Source organism: Populus nigra, chromosome 17, assembly GCF_951802175.1.
Source record: "Populus nigra chromosome 17, ddPopNigr1.1, whole genome shotgun sequence".
NCBI lineage: Eukaryota > Viridiplantae > Streptophyta > Magnoliopsida > Malpighiales > Salicaceae > Populus > Populus nigra.
This window is the reverse complement of record NC_084868.1, coordinates 2,104,038-2,121,804: the sequence shown is the minus strand read 5'-3', so window position 1 is coordinate 2,121,804 and position 17,767 is coordinate 2,104,038. Positions and strand designations below refer to the sequence as shown.

At 33.3% G+C, this 17,767-nt stretch overlaps 2 protein-coding genes across 3 annotated transcripts; one reads left to right on the top strand and one right to left on the bottom strand.

Moving 5' to 3' along the window:
* Positions 1-4,169: 4,169 nt before the first annotated feature.
* On the top strand, positions 4,170-6,663 carry LOC133676468 (bifunctional monothiol glutaredoxin-S16, chloroplastic). Its single transcript, XM_062098132.1, has 2 exons — positions 4,170-4,618; positions 5,865-6,663. Exons 1-2 carry the CDS (start codon positions 4,232-4,234, stop codon positions 6,366-6,368), a joined length of 891 nt encoding a protein of 296 aa, XP_061954116.1. The 5' UTR covers positions 4,170-4,231; the 3' UTR covers positions 6,369-6,663.
* Positions 6,664-7,841: 1,178 nt separating this feature from the next.
* Positions 7,842-17,379, bottom strand: LOC133677274 (AMP deaminase-like). 2 transcript variants are annotated; one of them, XM_062099201.1, is made up of 20 exons: positions 16,821-17,379; positions 15,840-16,012; positions 15,507-15,699; positions 14,867-15,048; positions 14,708-14,759; positions 14,484-14,611; positions 14,207-14,386; positions 13,907-13,974; positions 13,685-13,827; positions 13,053-13,114; positions 12,360-12,473; positions 12,025-12,165; positions 11,126-11,278; positions 10,709-10,762; positions 10,518-10,628; positions 10,235-10,408; positions 10,078-10,158; positions 9,007-9,105; positions 8,463-8,582; positions 7,842-8,372 (listed from the first exon to the last, which is right to left on the bottom strand). In XM_062099201.1, exons 1-19 carry the CDS (start codon positions 17,206-17,208, stop codon positions 8,514-8,516), a joined length of 2,565 nt encoding a protein of 854 aa, XP_061955185.1. In that variant the 5' UTR covers positions 17,209-17,379; the 3' UTR covers positions 7,842-8,372; positions 8,463-8,513. The 2 variants fall into 2 exon arrangements, with proteins under 2 accessions (XP_061955185.1, XP_061955186.1); XM_062099202.1 differs by having other exon boundaries at positions 14,867-15,045.
* Positions 17,380-17,767: the final 388 nt, after the last annotated feature.

Genomic DNA, 17,767 nt, shown 5'->3' with positions numbered 1-17,767 from the left:
TAATTTTAGTGAATACTTCAAGTGATGTGCATAAAACTTGAATTGTCAAAAACAATAACAGATTAAAAGACATTTTATTGGACACAAAAAGAAATAAATCTACTATTTTGAAATAAATGTATGTGTCATTAAGTATAATAAATCTTAAATTTTAGCTATATAGAGAAATCATATCACATTTGATTTGATGTTTGTATTTTACCTCACAATTTATGTCACAATCAAAAAACAAAATTATATGATCTTAAAAAATATTTTTTTAGATTAACATGAGTATCTGGCTAGTTTGCGCGTATCTCGATTAATCTCACAGGCCTTGAAGTTAACAACCATATAAGTTTCCAGTGACCCTAAGGTTTGTGAAACTTGAAATAATAATCTTTGAGGAACAAATTTAAAATCTAATCAATTAAGCTACACCCTTAAATAAAAATTAATTATCCTACAGCTAGCTTTTGTTATTTAATTAAATAAAATATCGTTATCGTTTGTAATTAGCTGAAGGACCTGCGCCACGACGGTTTTTTTGGTCCTATTATCTTATTATCCAAGCTTTCATGTTCTTATAGGTTTCCTTTATTTATTACTATATTAGCTTTGGTGTTCGTGTTTTGCCATGAAACCGAACTACTTTTATATATAAAAAATGATGTTTAAATTTTGAAATGAGTTAAAACAAACATAAAAAATTAATTATGAAAACCACCAAATTTGTTTCATTAGTCGTAGGATTAGAATAACCCAATATAAAAAATAAAAAGAATTATAAAACCTTTTATGTTAACTTTTCAAACCTGAAAAAACCATGAAATTCAATTTTCATTCAATCATGGAAATATAAAATTGAAAAAAGGATTTTAATTATACAAAAAGATTTAAAAAATAACAATTAAAAGAACAAGAATCAAAATTAAAATACAAAATAAATTTTATATTTAATTAAATAATGAAATAGAAAAAAAATGAATTAGTAAAAGGAAAAAAAATAAAAAGAATGAGGCTCAAAATTGAAATAAAAAATAAAAACAAAATTGTAATTTAAGGGTGAAATTAAAAAGAATAATAATTTTTACAAAAAAGCCTAGAAAAAAAATTAGAAATCAAAACAATGAGGACTGAATTGAAAACATAATACCATCAATTTGAATTAAAAAATGAAATTGAAAATCAGTAAAACTTATACAAAAGGGTCAAGGTAAAAAATTAGAAATCCAAATAATAAAGACCAAATTAAAGAATATAATATTTGATAAATTGGGATTCAGGAATGAAGTTGAAAATAAATAAAATTTCTATAAAAAGATCAAGATCAAAAATGAGAAATCAAAAGAACATGAAATTGAAGTTGAAATACTTACAACTAAGAGGGTCAAACTATAATTTTCAAGAAATGAGAGAGATGAAGGGAAAAAAGGGTTAACCGATGACAAACTGAACCATAACCGGAGACACACGCCACATCAATAGGAAGAGAGCACGACGACGCTTCCAAAAACACAGCAAAAGGGTATTTTTGGATGTTGAAGGCGTCGCACGCGCCATCCTAAAGGCACAAGAGCCTCTCACTTGCCCCTAGGTGGGCCACACGCGCATGCTCTTTTTTGTGTTTTTTTTACTTAGCTAAATACAAAAGTGATCTGAACTAACTTTCTAATTAAAAAAAAAACAATGGGAAAAACTGAAAACACCCCTTTCAGGCTTAAAAAATTTTATTTTAAAGGTATTTTTATCATTTTACTATGTATTTTAATTGTTTATTATTTGTTATATTTAGTTAAATATCAAATTATCTTTTAGCTTAAATTGTAATAATAAAAAAAATTATTGTGAAAATATAAAATACCCCTTAAAGTTAGGTTTAGACTTTACTGTCTTTGGAAATGACCGCAAAGGTTTTTAGTTGAATGGAAAAAAAAACCATTATATTATTTCAATAAACAATACCGATAAATCTAGAGCTAAATTAATATTCCAAGATAAATTATGTTTTGTTAATTTTAGCTACATAGTGTTTTTGTTTTGTTTTTTTTAGCTACTATAGTATTTACTACTTTAATATATGCATTTATTACAGTTTAATATTTCATTTATTATCCGTTTAAATCTAGAAACTTGTTGACTTTCTTTTAAATTTCAATACATAAATAATTTACAAATTTGAAGAATGTTATCCTTTCATATTAATTATCTATTTTAAAAAAAAACAATTACTATTAAACTCTTCAAACAAATTGCATTACATGGGAATACTATTTGATTAAAACCAACCCCTCTTAAAATGTTATCCTCCATTTTTCTTTTTATTATTACATGAATTAACTAATACCATATCGTATAGGATGATCCATCTTTGAATGTAAAGTATGGTTCACTCGAGTCATTATTGATGATTTTTTTAGTATTGTTGCATTTGTCTCGTCGAGATTTTTTTCTAATACTAATAATATCATAATTAGAACTTTTATGTATCTCTAAGATTTCTTTTCTTTTCTTCTTTTTCTTTTTTTCCGATGAATTAATATTTTTTAAAAAAATATCACTATTTTGGATAACAACAAACTATAAATATTATGTATTTTTTAATCATAACATGTAAAAATTGTGTAATTTTATCAAAAACAAATTTTCAAATGTGTTATTTCACTAATATTTTTCATTAACTATTCTAATTATTATTTTTTAAAATCTTTTTTTTTTCTAGGTATTGCATGGACTGTTTCTAGCCACAATGAAGCAAATTTCTCTCCTTTCAAAGCCCACTGAACCAAAAGGGCATTGACTCATGCTCAAGAAAAAGTTAAACTTTAAACATAGAATTTTGCATCTGACATTCCCTGTCCAAAAAAAGAAAATTAACAAAATAGAAACTCATGATTGAGATCCAACGCTGATGTAACACCACTATTAACGATATCCCCAGTATTATTACTTCAATAAATATATCCTTAGTCAATTTTCCCTCATAGATTTAGATCGTGCGGTTTTTTTTTCTTAAATAGATCTTTTGGACTTAAACTAAGTGTTCAGAAAATATTTATATTAGATTCAGTTTATTTTTTAATTTTAAAAATACTCTTAAGAAAATTATTTTTTTCTCTGCTTTAAATCTTGACTTTCAGTGTTTTAATGTTGTTTTAATGTGTTGATGTCAAAAATAAATTTTAAAAATATAAAAATATTATTTTTATATATTTTCAAGTGAAAATCATTTTAAAAAGTAATCACTACTATATTACCAAACATGCTTTTAATATAAAAAATTTGAAGTACGATTATAATTTATAAATATGCAAAGTTCTATAGAAATGGAAAATGAAAATCTTTCCCTCTTCTATTTCTAGCAAGAGGGGGACTATGGAGAAATATAGTCGGGTTGATGGATGGATATTTCATTTTATCATTTACGTTGCATTTGGTTTGGAGTAAAAAAATAAAAAGACTACATATTAAAGAGTTAAGGGGTGAAGTATTAAGGATAAAAAAAAATACTAGTTAAAAAATAGAGTGTTAAGGATTAAAATGATAGAGAAATTATAAGAAGATGATTCCTCAAAAAATTAACATTCATGGAGCTAAATTGACATGAATTATAAAAATTGAATTCTAATTATACAGTTATATATATATATATATATATATATACAATCAACTTTTAATTGAATCAAAATTTTAACTTAATTTTATAAAATAATTATTTTAAATTTAAAATATTTTTTTTAATTAAGTATATATTTAATTTTCTTCGAGTCAAAAGCTAAAACTAATAAAAAATTAAGATTTGATTTTATACGTTAACGATTACGATTCAGAAAATATTTGTATTTCATAGAAAATGATTAAAATTGTGTTTTTTAAAAATTTTAATTTTTTATATTATTTTTTATGTTTTTATATTATTTTAATGTGATGATGTTAAAAATATATTTTTTAAAATATATATTATTTTAATATATTTTTAAATAAAAAAATATTTTAAAAACCATATATTAGTTGAATATTAAACTCTTCATTCAAAATTTAATGTCTATCAGAGAAGATGGGCCTCGGACAACCATTCTAGCCCATTAAAAAATATTTCCTAGGGAAGGGAAATATGGGTAGAGCTCTCAAGGAAACAAAAGCCCATTAGTGGATTCCACTAAAAGCCCAACTTCCTCTTATAAGCCATTTTCTGATAACCTGAAGCGTGCTCCTTTGCTCTCTGATTCGCAGCTTCTCATTTTGCTTTCCAATGGCTTCCATCACCATCTCTTCACTACAAACCTTTCCTTCTCTCCACTCTCTTTCTTTGAATTCTCCCCAAAATACCCCCACTCTCTCATTCTATTCACATTCAAAACCCTTCCCTTCCATCTCCTTAAAATCCTTCAATACAACACTTAAATTTAAACCTCGCTCTTTAATTATCACTGCAGCTTTTAAAACCCTCTCAGAGACGGAGTTAATTACTGTCCCATTAACGGAAGATGAGTTTAACTCAAAGATGCCGTCAGATTGTGGCGTTTACGCTGTTTATGATAAAAGTAATGACCTTCAATTTATTGGTGTCACTCGGAATATTGGGGCCAGCGTTTTCTCTCACCTGAAATCCGTGCCGGAGCTATGTCACTCCGTTAAGGTAATTTATTTTCCTTTCTTCTGTTTTTTCCCTTAATTGCTTGACCCTTTTTGTGATAATTACAATTGACACTCTGTTAATCTTGGATGTTTAACTACTATTATATTATATAATGGATTATTGAATTTATAATTTTTTGAATTTTAGTTACATCTTGAGAAATTATATAAAAATTGTCTTGAAAGTTGTTCTTAAGTCAAAATCTTGGTTGGTTAGATGTTGTGACACTTGATTAATTTAGAGTTCTAATGAGTGGATGTTGAATTCAAGAGCAATCCGAAAAGGAAAAGATTTGATGGTCTGGAACGGAAATTCTATACGGCCCAGTTTAAAAAAGATGGGATTTGGTTGAACTTTGATAGCGGAGCTTGAGTTATCAAGGGGAATCTGAACTTGGGAAATGTGTTATTGATGCTAGTGTGATTGAGTAGCCATTGGAAATCTGAACTTGGGATTGGTCTTCTAAATCTAGCTTGAGTATTTCATTGTTTGATTTTTACCATTTGCATTGAAAGATACCGCGACTGCACTCACATTGGAAAAAAAGACTTGTTGTCTGGCTTCCCCCTTATCGTTGTTGTTGTTCACCTCAACCAACTTTGTTTAGAAGACCACGGCCTTGCAAAATTAAGGCATCTAGTTGGAGAGTGGTGCTTAGGAGGATAGCATTAGTGATTTCTTCAAAATTAGAAGACCTTGCTAAGCTTTGTCTCTTAATGTGTCATGTGCTCTGCAAATGTGTTGCCCCATGGGATGGGAGATATAAAGTTTTTTTTTTTTCCATTTTTATTAGTAATGGTGAAGTTGGGGTCTGTCTTAACATGGTGGAGGATCTAATTTCAACAATTTTTGGGAGAAAGAAAGAAACAAGTTGTTTTTGAATTTTGCAATTTCGTTATTATTTAGTGTTGCGGGTGGAACAAATGCTAGAATCTTTGGAAGTCATTATCTTTCAAAACAGTGTTTAAGGGACAATTTTCGTTTCCTAAAAAAAAAAAAAAGTAACAATGCCTCGAGAGAAACTGACATCATGGGCGTATGTTAGATTTCACTATAAATACCATAAGAAATGCTATCAGTTGATAAGCAATATGGCAGCTTGCTGTGTGATCTTATGTTGGGAAATTTAATTGTTGAAAACAGATTGAAGGTGCACAATTGGCTTATCTGCATCTTCTAAATTCAATCAGTGTGATAAATGTTTTTATGCAGACCACTGACTTTTGCCATGAAAACTGTTATGTAGGTTGGAGTAGTAGTCGAGCCTGATAAAGCGTCTCTGACCGAAGCTTGGAAATCCTGGATGGAAGAATATATAAAAACCACAGGAAAGGTTCCACCAGGCAATGAAACGGGGAATGCTACTTGGATTCGACAACCATCAAAGAAGAAGGCTGATCTCCGGCTTACACCTGGTCGTCATGTCCAGCTAACAGTTCCACTAGAAGAACTCATTGACCGGTTGGTTAAGGAGAACAAAGTGGTGGCTTTCATCAAGGGATCTCGAAGTGCTCCAATGTGTGGATTCTCTCAGAGAGTAGTTGGCATTCTTGAATCTGAAGGCGTGGATTATGAGAGTGTTGACGTGCTTGATGAAGAATACAATTATGGATTGAGGGAAACACTGAAGAAGTATAGTAATTGGCCCACATTCCCACAAATATTCATGAATGGTGAGCTGGTAGGAGGGTGTGATATCTTGACCTCCATGCATGAGAAAGGTGAGCTCGCAGGTCACTTAAAAAAATAGATTATTGAGTTCTCGAAATCACCCTCTTATGGAGAATGTAGTAACACAGAATAATAATATTAGAATACCAAGATGTGGAGTTTTGTTGTATGTTTGTTATCTTGCTGTAGATCTTAGGCATGCAACTTCTAAGCTTTCATTATCCAAGTCATAAACAAAGGGGGAAATGGTTTCATGTAATTGATTTTCTTGGAAACTCACAAACACACACAAACACAGAGGGAGACTGCGTGGAATGGGGAGTTGGGACATGTATAAATATGTTTTTACTTGATTGTTGCGTTGGTGCTTGCAACTGCTATTGTGGTTCATATGTTTTTATTTGCAATTCTCAACCTTACAGCAACGCCTTCTTTGTTTTGGTGGGTAAAATTGTTGGCGTGGCTTTTTTTTTTAAAAAAAAAAAATGAACAGCTGGAAGAAGGAATCAACACTGTTGAAAAATGGACAGAAGATGGAAAAGAAAGAAATTAATCAAGAAGCAACCAAAGAAGTACCATAAAAATGTCCTGTTATTCAGATAAATTAGCTTTTATTTTGGAGTTCTATGGTGTCTATTGGATTCTGCTCGGTTTGCAATTCACTTGCAACTTGGTTATGGTCTGGCTTGTTTATTTTACCCTTATTTCATGGCATTCCCTGCTCATGGTCATCTTGGCAGCAACCTGCAAGACAATGCCAATCCAAGGTTTGATGTGGTGCTGATATATGTTTACGGGTCTCCATTAGCGCAACATTCTTATTTAGGCACCTCTTTTTAGCTCATTTGTTAAAGAGGTTGCTATTTAAAATATTTTTTATTTTAAAATATATTAAAATAATAATTAAAAAATATTTTTAATATGAACATATCAAAACGGTATAAATACATCATAAAAAATTAATTTAAAATAAAAAAAATTAATTTTTTTAAAAAGACCGGGCTCCAAACACTTTATCTATTAACACTTGGATTCCAAATGGAGTTGTTAAAGACTGTAAAATTAAGAAATTAAATGACAAAATGGAGGGCATCCTTGGACTGTCAAACTGGATAAAAAGTCATTTGTAATGGTACAATTTCAGTCTCTGAACTAGAAGTAAAGGAGAGGAAGCCATGTTGTTTCAGATCTGCATGCATGGGAACGTCTATGAAGGTGATCTTGGAAGTGGAGGCATTTCTTCTTCTTAATTTAATTACAAGTACACGCAACAAAATAAGAAAATTGACATTGGAAGTATAGAGCAGCCGATTGAAAGAAACTTCATCATTTTAGACAGGACCAGGCATTCAGAATTCGAGCACGATGGCATGAATTCATTTCTTTAGGAATCATAAATTTAAACCAATTCCTTTCCTAAAACTTCCGACGGGCCAAGCCATATATACGAGTCTAACATGTTCAAAGTTCAAACCCTCGCACACTAGTAGCATAGCAAGATTGGTTAGTTACTCGGAGTTGTGAGTGAGCTCCCTCAACAAAACACGAGAAATTAGAAAATGTCACGAATTAGACGAAAAAAAATCAACCGGGAGCAGCAGAGGACTTTACTCCAGGGAAATGTTTTGGTTACATACATCTGCATAGTATAAAACCGAACCAAAATTTGATGAGGCATATTCATCTGGAAACAAAATTAAAGTACGAGATTGTCCTGTCCTGTCCTTGCTATTATTGGTCACACTAACATCTGACATTGCAATGAGTGAACCATGCATAACTTATACTATACCCCGTAGTGCTACTCTTAATATTGACCTAATATACTTAATTCTAGTTATTTGTTCTGTCACGAGATCGGCATTTCTTCTTCTTTTTTTTTCCCAAGACACTGCAGATCACCATGTCAACAATTGCGTCTTATGCATGGCCTTCGTTCTCAAAACTCATAAGCTTCTATCAGCTTTGCTGTTGCTATGTATGAAGCCATTCCCCCATTTTTATTTTTTCTTGCCATTATCAGGTGCATGATCAGAAGTGTACAGCCATCTCATGTTTGATGAGAAAGTTGAATTCTGTTGACCTACCGCGACAACAATTGGAGCCAGGTTTATCAAAACTCAGTTCAACCGAAACAGATAGTAACGTGGAAAGGTATGGGATCTTATAGCACCTTTATAATTTAAGTAAACGCGCAAGGATGGGCTAAGAAAACTCCTGCTATTTACTTGTCCACTTCTTTAGGGATAACAGCCTTGCCAAGATAAACTTGTTGCATCTCATCTCTCCATATCTGCAAGAAAATAACCACATGGATTAAATCTGACAAGTCCAGCCAAAATGTTTCGGCAGCGAAAATTAAAATCAGGAGTTAGTGTTGTATGAATATAAATGCTACTTGCTACGAGACCTTCAACATGTGTCACTCTGATTACACAATGCTCTACTGTCCATTTAACTATTTGGCTCTCATTCAGATCAATATTAATTGAAGCCAAAAATGTGGCACAAAGGAAGAGAGGAGGGATTAGTTGTGGGGAGGGGGGTTGGAGGAATAAGGGACTACTACGAACTACTTATTTGAGATCCTTGTGCTCCAAAAGGGTATTCATCCTCATTACTTGCAGTGAAAAAGAAAACCTTTGAACAATTCAAAAGAGGTCATGGCTTCTTGTTTGAATAAGTCAGTATTAAAAAGTTCTGAATCAGGTCCATACCGCATCTCGAAATTCCACCCGGATATGAGGCACATTTGTCCTGTGAATATCGTTTCCATCTGGTCCTCTCTTGTAGTACTCTTTACCAATCCAGTGCGACTGGAATTTCAAGGGCAAATGTCCAGAAATTAGATTTAAAAGCATTTATATAAACACTCAAATATTTTTTCAATAGAATCAAGAGTAGCACAGCAGAGTAAAGTTGGAATACTTTAATTCTGTGCCAATTATCTGGTACTTGGATTAATTCAAAATCAAGAACAACAACAATAAAGAGGCTGCCCATTGAATCAATAAAATCCTAATAGAAGATATACAACAGCTAAGAAGAATCACATTAGTTTGATCAGGAAAGCAACAAACACGCATTCCCCAACAAAAAGAAAGCGAAAAAGCACATAGTATAGCATACAATTCAAAGAATTGGGCAAAAACAATCTTCTACGCTGGCCATTTTAAACCCCCAATGTCCATCGTATCAGGGAGTCAATAATAAACCATACTGGTCATAAGATGTACCCATTTCAATACATTCAGTCCATTTGTGATGGATGTCACAATGCCATGCAGACAAATCACTCCGCTTTGAAGACAACCCAAGTCAGACTAGCTTCCCCATGGAAAGATATATATTAGGCAACACACAACATGGCAAACACATCTACATTGTTCTTCATAGGCATGGGCAACAAATGATATCTCAAAAGCAACACCTGAAAGGAATGATCCCTTCATGACCAGTTTGAATATTCTAACCCCCATCTTCAGTTTTCTTTAACTTGTTAAGATTAAGAATGAAGAGAAAAAATACTCGTGTTACAAAGTCAGTCGATGAAATAAGGAGTAACCAATCAAGCTAATCAGTGATTACGATGAAGGAAGCAAAGGAAATTAGTGACTATATAAATAGAAAAAATCAAAGATTTTAACTATCCCGTTTCTCTGTCTCAAGAACATGTTGTCTTGATTTTTTTTGTTTTTATTTTATTTTCTTAACTAAACTTGTTGCACCAGATCCTTTCTTTTATAAATTTCAGAATCTTAAATCCAAGCTAATAGAAACGAATGTACCTTTAAAGCATGTGAGAAACCTGATTGGTAGACCGAATTTCGAGCAATCTCACACAGATCACATGAACTCAACTTCCACACCTGTCAGGAAAGCTTGCAATGATAAATTTCACCTCAAGAAAAAAAAATCACTTCAGGTGAGAAAAGGAGCACTTACAGAAGCAGCTATGCTATATTCTTCCACCAAGGGCTCTTTTGTTAAGTGAATTTGGAGCGGGTCATCAGTAGAAAGGGAAACATTGAGACCCCTTTGGAAAAACATAGGAAAAGGATTCCTATGGTAGTCTAAAAATAAGGAATTGTTGCTCAGAGGAGACATAGCTAAGCCAATCTGTATAGCAAAAATGCCACCATTTATGATTAATGTCACAAAAATTAGAAGTACAGGACATCCATTTAAAATAACAGTAATGATACTAAAAAGAATATATCTTCCATACTTGTGATAGATAATACAAATATTGAAGAACTGGAGATTTCCTCAAATTGATCCCATGGGCAATATTATGAGATGTAAGAAATGTTGCAGCAAGATGGTCAGTATCGCCAGCCTGAAAATGATAGTTGTCATGTAAGGTGGCAGAAGATCTGAACATTTGTGCAAAGTAGAAGGAAAAGCTGGAAGGAATACCTCTCCAGAATGGGGACGGAATTTGATAGTTGTCATGCCCTTTGACTCACGAAGCTGAAAAACAATGTTGAAATAGATTAATTGAGGAAGAAAACAGCCACCAAGTAAAACATTGGGGCGGACTGCCAGATCGAGCTGGGAGAAAAGCTATCAAGCTATGTCAATCAACATTAAATCATTTGATGGTTGCATTTTTCTATTTTGTGTGGCAGAAGTTCCATCTAGATCATGACATTTGAATGTAAAAACCTGGAAATATTTTAATTGTCACTAATGATATCATGACAAGAATCAGAATGGTCATCAGAACATGCAAGAAACCTATCCAAGAAAAATATTCCAAAAGAAAGAAGATAATAAACATCTTCATGTAACACGTTATTAAGTAAAATATTGCTTCTGAAGTATAACACAGACCTTGTTTAATGTGTGGAGGTTGGCATAACAGTAATAAACATAATATGAAAATGCAGGATTGAACACATTGGTCCATTGAGCTGGTGTAGGCATGTGCTTTGTCGGTCGCCTTTCAGGTTTGCTTTCATCATCAACCAGGTCCAGCCCAACAACCTGAAATATAAAACAAATGGCAAGTTGTATATTATTTAATAAGAGGGGGGAATAAAGTTGGATGTCGAGCACCCTTAAAGCCTCATAATAATTTCTGTGAGCATAGGAGGGTCAGGTTATGATTTCAGAGGAGGAAACAGAAGATGATGAAATTTTAATATCCCACAACCACCCTAGGTAAATGTATTACTTGCTTCTTGTACTTGATCCACCATCAAGTCCTAAGTCACATGTTTCATAGACAACCCTATCAGATTTTGCCAGTTATACCTATTGGTAAAAATTTCTGGCAGGGATCTCTTTTGATCTCCCATTCAACAGCCTTCCAAAATATAACACCTAAATGAGAAAATAACACATTGAAGCATGGACCATTGTAGTTTTCCCCCTTCTTTTAGTGATGTAGTAAAGGGAAGCACAAACAATGGGCACATAAACAACAACAACAAAAAAGACAAATCAAAACACCAGTGTAATCTGGAAACAAAACAGCCAACAACTAACCAAGCTGACTAAATCTGCCAACAAAAACTTAAATCATACTCATGTCAGTTGAAGAATTTAATTGTTTTAATGCATAACTGCTAGATCCTCCAAACATCTCAACAAAAGTTCCTTGGAAAGCTGGTTTGGTGATAAAATAGGGTGGTAAGCACCACATATCTACTTTCAATTAAATAAAATAAAACCTTTTATACACTGTGATGCTATCTGCAAAATAACAATCTGTTTAGAAAATGGCAAACCTGTTTCAAGAAAACATGCAACTGAGGATGCGAATCTGGATCAATTGTGACCTCGAAAAGCGGAATGAAGATATTATCAAGAATATTCTGAAATGATGTAACAATCCCCATTTCCTTGTAGATATTGTACAGTCGAGGAAGCTGAAAATACACAACATATTACAAAACATGAAATTATATACTGACTCGAATTTTTCTACTGATATGGGCATCTCATTGTAAATGTTCAGCAACAATCAAACCCACCATCACTCTCAGCTAAGCTAACCAACTTTTCCTTTAAGAGACCAAAAAAAAATGAACTTCAGTAAGAGGGATTTAGATACTGTTAGTACCTGGATTAACCAAACAACATTTTCACTGTACAATTCATTATTCACTATCCAACTAGCCAATTGGTCCCATTCACTCTGTTTTCTACCGTATATTGATATTCTGTATTCAGCCATCTGCAATAACAAGATCATAGAAATAGGGGAAAACAAGCATAAGCAAAAGTGAAGCATACTGTGGATGCTTCTTAAGAAACACGTCAAGAGTTTTTTCCATCATCTAATGTCAGAACATGAGCCTCAAGCAGGGTAGGAATTAGTAAAGCAAAATATCAAGATCCAATAATCAGAAAAGCTTCAAAATTTTCCTACACCTCAAATCCTAGGATGGGCTCACTCTAAAATCATGACTATAAGATTCAAGAATTTCATAACAAAAATACTAAAATACAGCTTCTACCCATAACTTACTGATCTAATCAGGTCTAGAGAATGAGAGAAGGATCAACAAAAGACGAAACACAACGAAACATGGTCATGAATCATGAATGTGGTGTCTTTGGCATTTCTTAATTGTTGTAGGCATGAAATATAGACAATTTTACCAAATTATCACTAATGCACAGATTTTAAATATTTAACAAAGAATGACCAGTACTACGAATTTAAATATCATTGGAAAATGTGAAACAGATTAAGGAAACCGGAATCTATATCCATGCATAAAAATCAACTACAAGTAGGACAAAGATGTACCTGATATTTACTTGCAGAAAGATCAGAAAAGACTTGTTTTGTCAGTTCACCAAGGAAACGGCCTGCTCATCAACACACAGCAATAAGCATAGATAAGGCAAAGTAGAACATATAACTAGCAGGGAAGAAAAGCGGCTTACAAATTAGTAGAAAAAAAATAAAACATCACAACATGATAACCATGAAACCACTATGAGATGCAAGCATGTAAAATGAAACTTGAGAGTCTTAAAATGTGTGACATTCTAGTACAAAGCTTTAAGGTTTCCTTTGCAGTTCATTGTGAGCCCTGCTAGCCTTCAGCAACACACAAAATGAGTAATCCTCTCCTTTCAACACAATGTCACTTACTCGTCACACAATTGGCAACTTAAGCCCTTTAAGCTAGAAGTTCCAAGTTTTTAACCACTATGTTGTTCCCTTGGGGATCAACTGGAAGACAGTTTCCTATACAATAAGTATTTCATTTTTCTCATTGCCCCTGTTCTTTTTTCATAAGTTTGCTTTAAGAGTATGAAGGATGAACCTTCTATCCACCCACCCAGAAGAAGTGAAAAAACAGAAGAAAAAAGATTTTTTTCTCTCAAGAAAAAATCAAGATGTACATTGGATAGGATTAAATTAAGATGTACCTTGGATAAGATTGTCTTGTTTAAGGAAAATCTCCCTAAGTCTACTCTGACCACAAGGATTGTACTTCAGGTTGAACTTATCAAAGCGATGAAATGTGCTCTTGTCCGCATGAACATCTAAAAGGTCAACATTGAGATCATACCTGTTCCCACAGATATCGATATGATCACAACCTTCTATATGACAATATGAAAATGATAACAACAACAAAAGTTCTTTACCCAGTCAAATCCAAACTCTCAAACACTTCTTTCAATGTCAAGTATGTTCCATCTCGAAAAATTACAACCTGAATAACAGGAAGAAAAAAAGTTCAAGACAACAACAAATATGTATTAAATATCCACCTAATAAACAAATTGTATCATATTGTTCGTGTGGACATAATATTAAAGTTCTGGTTAACTGCGCAAGATTATGGAATGATTAATGGCCCATTACAATGCAGAAAGAAAAGAAGAGAAAGGTGTATACTGTTTGATTTCTGCAAAAAAAAAGAGGCAGGGAATCCAAATCCTTACCTCATCAGGCTCTTTCCTCAGTTTTGACTTTATAAACCTTAAAAGATGTTTCTGGTTCATGCATGCAGAATGATGAACATGTGTATCAACTTTCCTGACATTATAAAAGTCACGGTGTGGAGCACTTTTCTGAGCAAGAAACTCTCTATCCGCATTAAGCATCAAATGAAGGTTGAATTTCTGAGACATTGGGATAAGCATAAATCCAAAAGTCTAATTATTATCAAGAAAAATAGCTTCTCAATAAATTGAGATGGTCAATGAAAGATGTATTTACTTGTTCTAGGAGATTCAACCGATGATGACATAGAGTTCTGATATTTCCAATTGCAATAACACGAAGTATGTGATGCAAATCAGTGAAAAACATTGTCGCATCAGCAACAGGAAAAAGTTCTTCCTTAGCTAAGAAAAGAGGAAAAACAAAGCATACATTAACATCCCAATAATGAAATAAAGGATTGAAACAAAACAAGCAAGAAACTGAAGCTCAAAGCTTACAGTCTTTATTTGGATAGACATGGATTACCCCATCTTGCATCTGAAAATAATGCTGTGCAAAAAAACAAAGAATGGAAGGCATATATGATCAAAAAAAGGAAGTAATGCATAATCCTGACTAGGTGTTTCACAAAATGCCTAAATGAAACATATACCCACATCAGATTTTCCCTCTGGTGTAAAGGAGAAAGGGTCAGGATTAGGCTTTGGTGTACTGGGGTCAGAAATAATTTCTTTCTCCCATGGTGCGATTGCTTCCTTGAATACATATCTTTTTCGCATTTCAAGACATTCTTGAAGAACTATATAGGAATCCACTTCATCTGGTGATGGCACCTCTGCTGACGCAAAATAAATTTGTTAAAACAAAGTCATTTTAAAATGGAGCATCGAAGTCCTAACAGAAACTTACATGCTTGCAATCTTAAAAGCAATGAATAATTCAAATAGGTACACTAGCATTCAAATTAACCAAGCAAAAACACAGACAACAACTTTAAGAGGGTAGACACAAACAGAAAAAAAATTAAACATGTATCCATTAAAGAATGCACATCTATTCTGCATCATTCCCTCTAAAGAATTTAAATATATGCATATTTCATGATAAAACATAAGCAAATGCTTGCATTTTGTGCTCATTCATATTGCACTTTTATAGAGAATAGCAGCAAAAGATCAGATTAGTGATATTAAAAATTCATGAAGCAGGATATGAGAAACCCTTTAAATATTTTACCAATTTCGCAAGCCAAAGCAAGGATAATTAACAGAAGTATGGATGAGAAGCAGTCAATACCCATAGGAGAAATTTTAAGTCGCGCAAAAGTTTCCTGTTCTGGTTCTTTCCTTAGAATATCAGCAGCAATAGGATCAGGCTGAACACCATGCAAGTCACCAGACACACTATGGGATCGAATCATGCTTGAAGCAGGTATAGGGACTTGGTCTCCATTTGCATTAATGTGTTGTGGTAAAACATCCTTTATATCCTAAAAATGCAAGCCACAAAATTAAGAATAGAAGGAAATCCTGTCAAAATGAAGAATGTGTGTGCATGTGGGTATGTAAATGAAAGACTGATGCTGCTTAACAAAATAAGAAATGTGCATTTCCAAGATCTCAAACTCACAGCATTTCCATTAACATGCAGATATGTAGTGTCTAGTTTAGAATTGTCAGTCATGTTATCTTCATCATCTGATCCTTCCACGCTGTCAAAGGCACTAGCACTAGCACCAGGAGACTTTGGAGAAGTTGGTCTGATAAAACTTCCAGGCCTCTTGATATGCCCAGAAGATTTCCCTGGAACAGCACAATACTGGATGTTTTCAGCAAACAGGATAACAGCTCCCCACCTCAAATGAAGAGGTGAAAAAACAAAAAAGAATGGAGTAAATAAAATTTCAATTGAATTCCAATTCATTCCAAGTTGGCACTATTTGAATCCACAGCTGGTGGCCTTCTCTACATAAGGGGTAGAAGTGGGAGTAAGATTTTATTGGAAGGCACAAGGAAGAGCAGCCCAAGCAAACTGTTAAGAGGACACCAGTAATTAGCTAGATAATCAAGCCATTAACGACTCTGGACCATTTCCAATTTGTTCACCAAGACGAACTACTTTAATCCCAAGTTAAGTTTCCTTATTCATCTTCAACGCATATACATGCCTTGCAGAAGATAAGCTTTCAACCCTGTTACTACACAACAGATAAAATTTCTTGCACTTCACTTCTTATTCAAAATATATATTAATAAATATCATTCTCGTTTGCTTGGTTTTATAATCCGCACATAATCTATTTTTTATCCCTCTTTTAACATCATTCCTTCCCTCTTAAAACAGAGAAATATAAAAATCGCAATTTCAACAAATACAAATGATCTCCGCAAGCAACAATCATATTAAATACAAAACAGAATACAAGCATTTAAATAATTATATTATATTGATTATATTATACACATAACAGAGTTATTAAATTAAATTAAAATAGTCCTAAAAAATCATGACTGCGATGTTGAAAATTATTATAAGTAAAACTATCAGAGCAATCAAATTCAAGCCGAGCTTTAAATATTCACTCCGGAGAGAAGTCCGAGAAGTTCATACCTTCAGGCAAAGTATGAAGCCTCGGCAATCCAGCAGGAATCCCGTCGACATAAACCACCTGACCATTACGTTTCTCCTCTCCATCAATTCCACCACCGTATATCGCCGTCACGTCCGGTAACGAAGCCGAGCCACGCTTGTTATAGTAACCGCTACTTCCCTTCCTCCGTCCGTGACTCCGGCGCTTCTTCAAATGCTGCGGCGACGATCCTCCTCCTCCGCCGCCGCCGCCGTCGGAGTTGTCGTCTCTTTCTCGTTCTCTCTCTACCGTCTTGGCGAACTCGAGAAGTTGATTTAGGGTTTTGCGGTGCATATAATAAGCGGATACTGCCACAAATGATGCTCCTACTAGAGCCGCCATCGCTAGATGCAGCGAGTACGCTTCCATTACTTTCTCTCTCTAAAAAAATGTTTCTCTCTCTAAAAAAAATCTGTTCAGGTGGATTTTTGAAGGATTGTAGTGAGCTGTGTTGACAGTGAGCTGAAAGGACTGTGAAAGGGAGAGAGCTAAGTGAATAGAGAGGAGGTTTGTGTTTTTGTTTCGAGCTAAACGCGGCTTGTTTTGGGTATTTATAGGCGAAACTGAGAAGAGGACATATTCATTTTCTCTCTCCCTCTATTCCTCTCTCTATCAGAATGTTTTTAAGAGTTCAAATCAGTCACCCATATATAAAAATATGTGAATCTGCTCACTGAACTTTAACATCAATCAGTATTACCCCCAATCAGGCCTTTTCTATTGGAGAGGGCTTACTAGTTGTTATGAGAGTCTATTTACATAAAAAAAAATAATTAATTCGAAATAAAAAAATATTTTTTTTCAAAAATATTTTTAAAACACAAAAAAAAAATCTTTAAAAGTTGTTTGCTGTTTCTATAGGTGAGTTAAAAAAAACCATTTAAGAAAAGGTTTCCAAATCTAAAAGCAAGAAATTTTTTAGTACTTG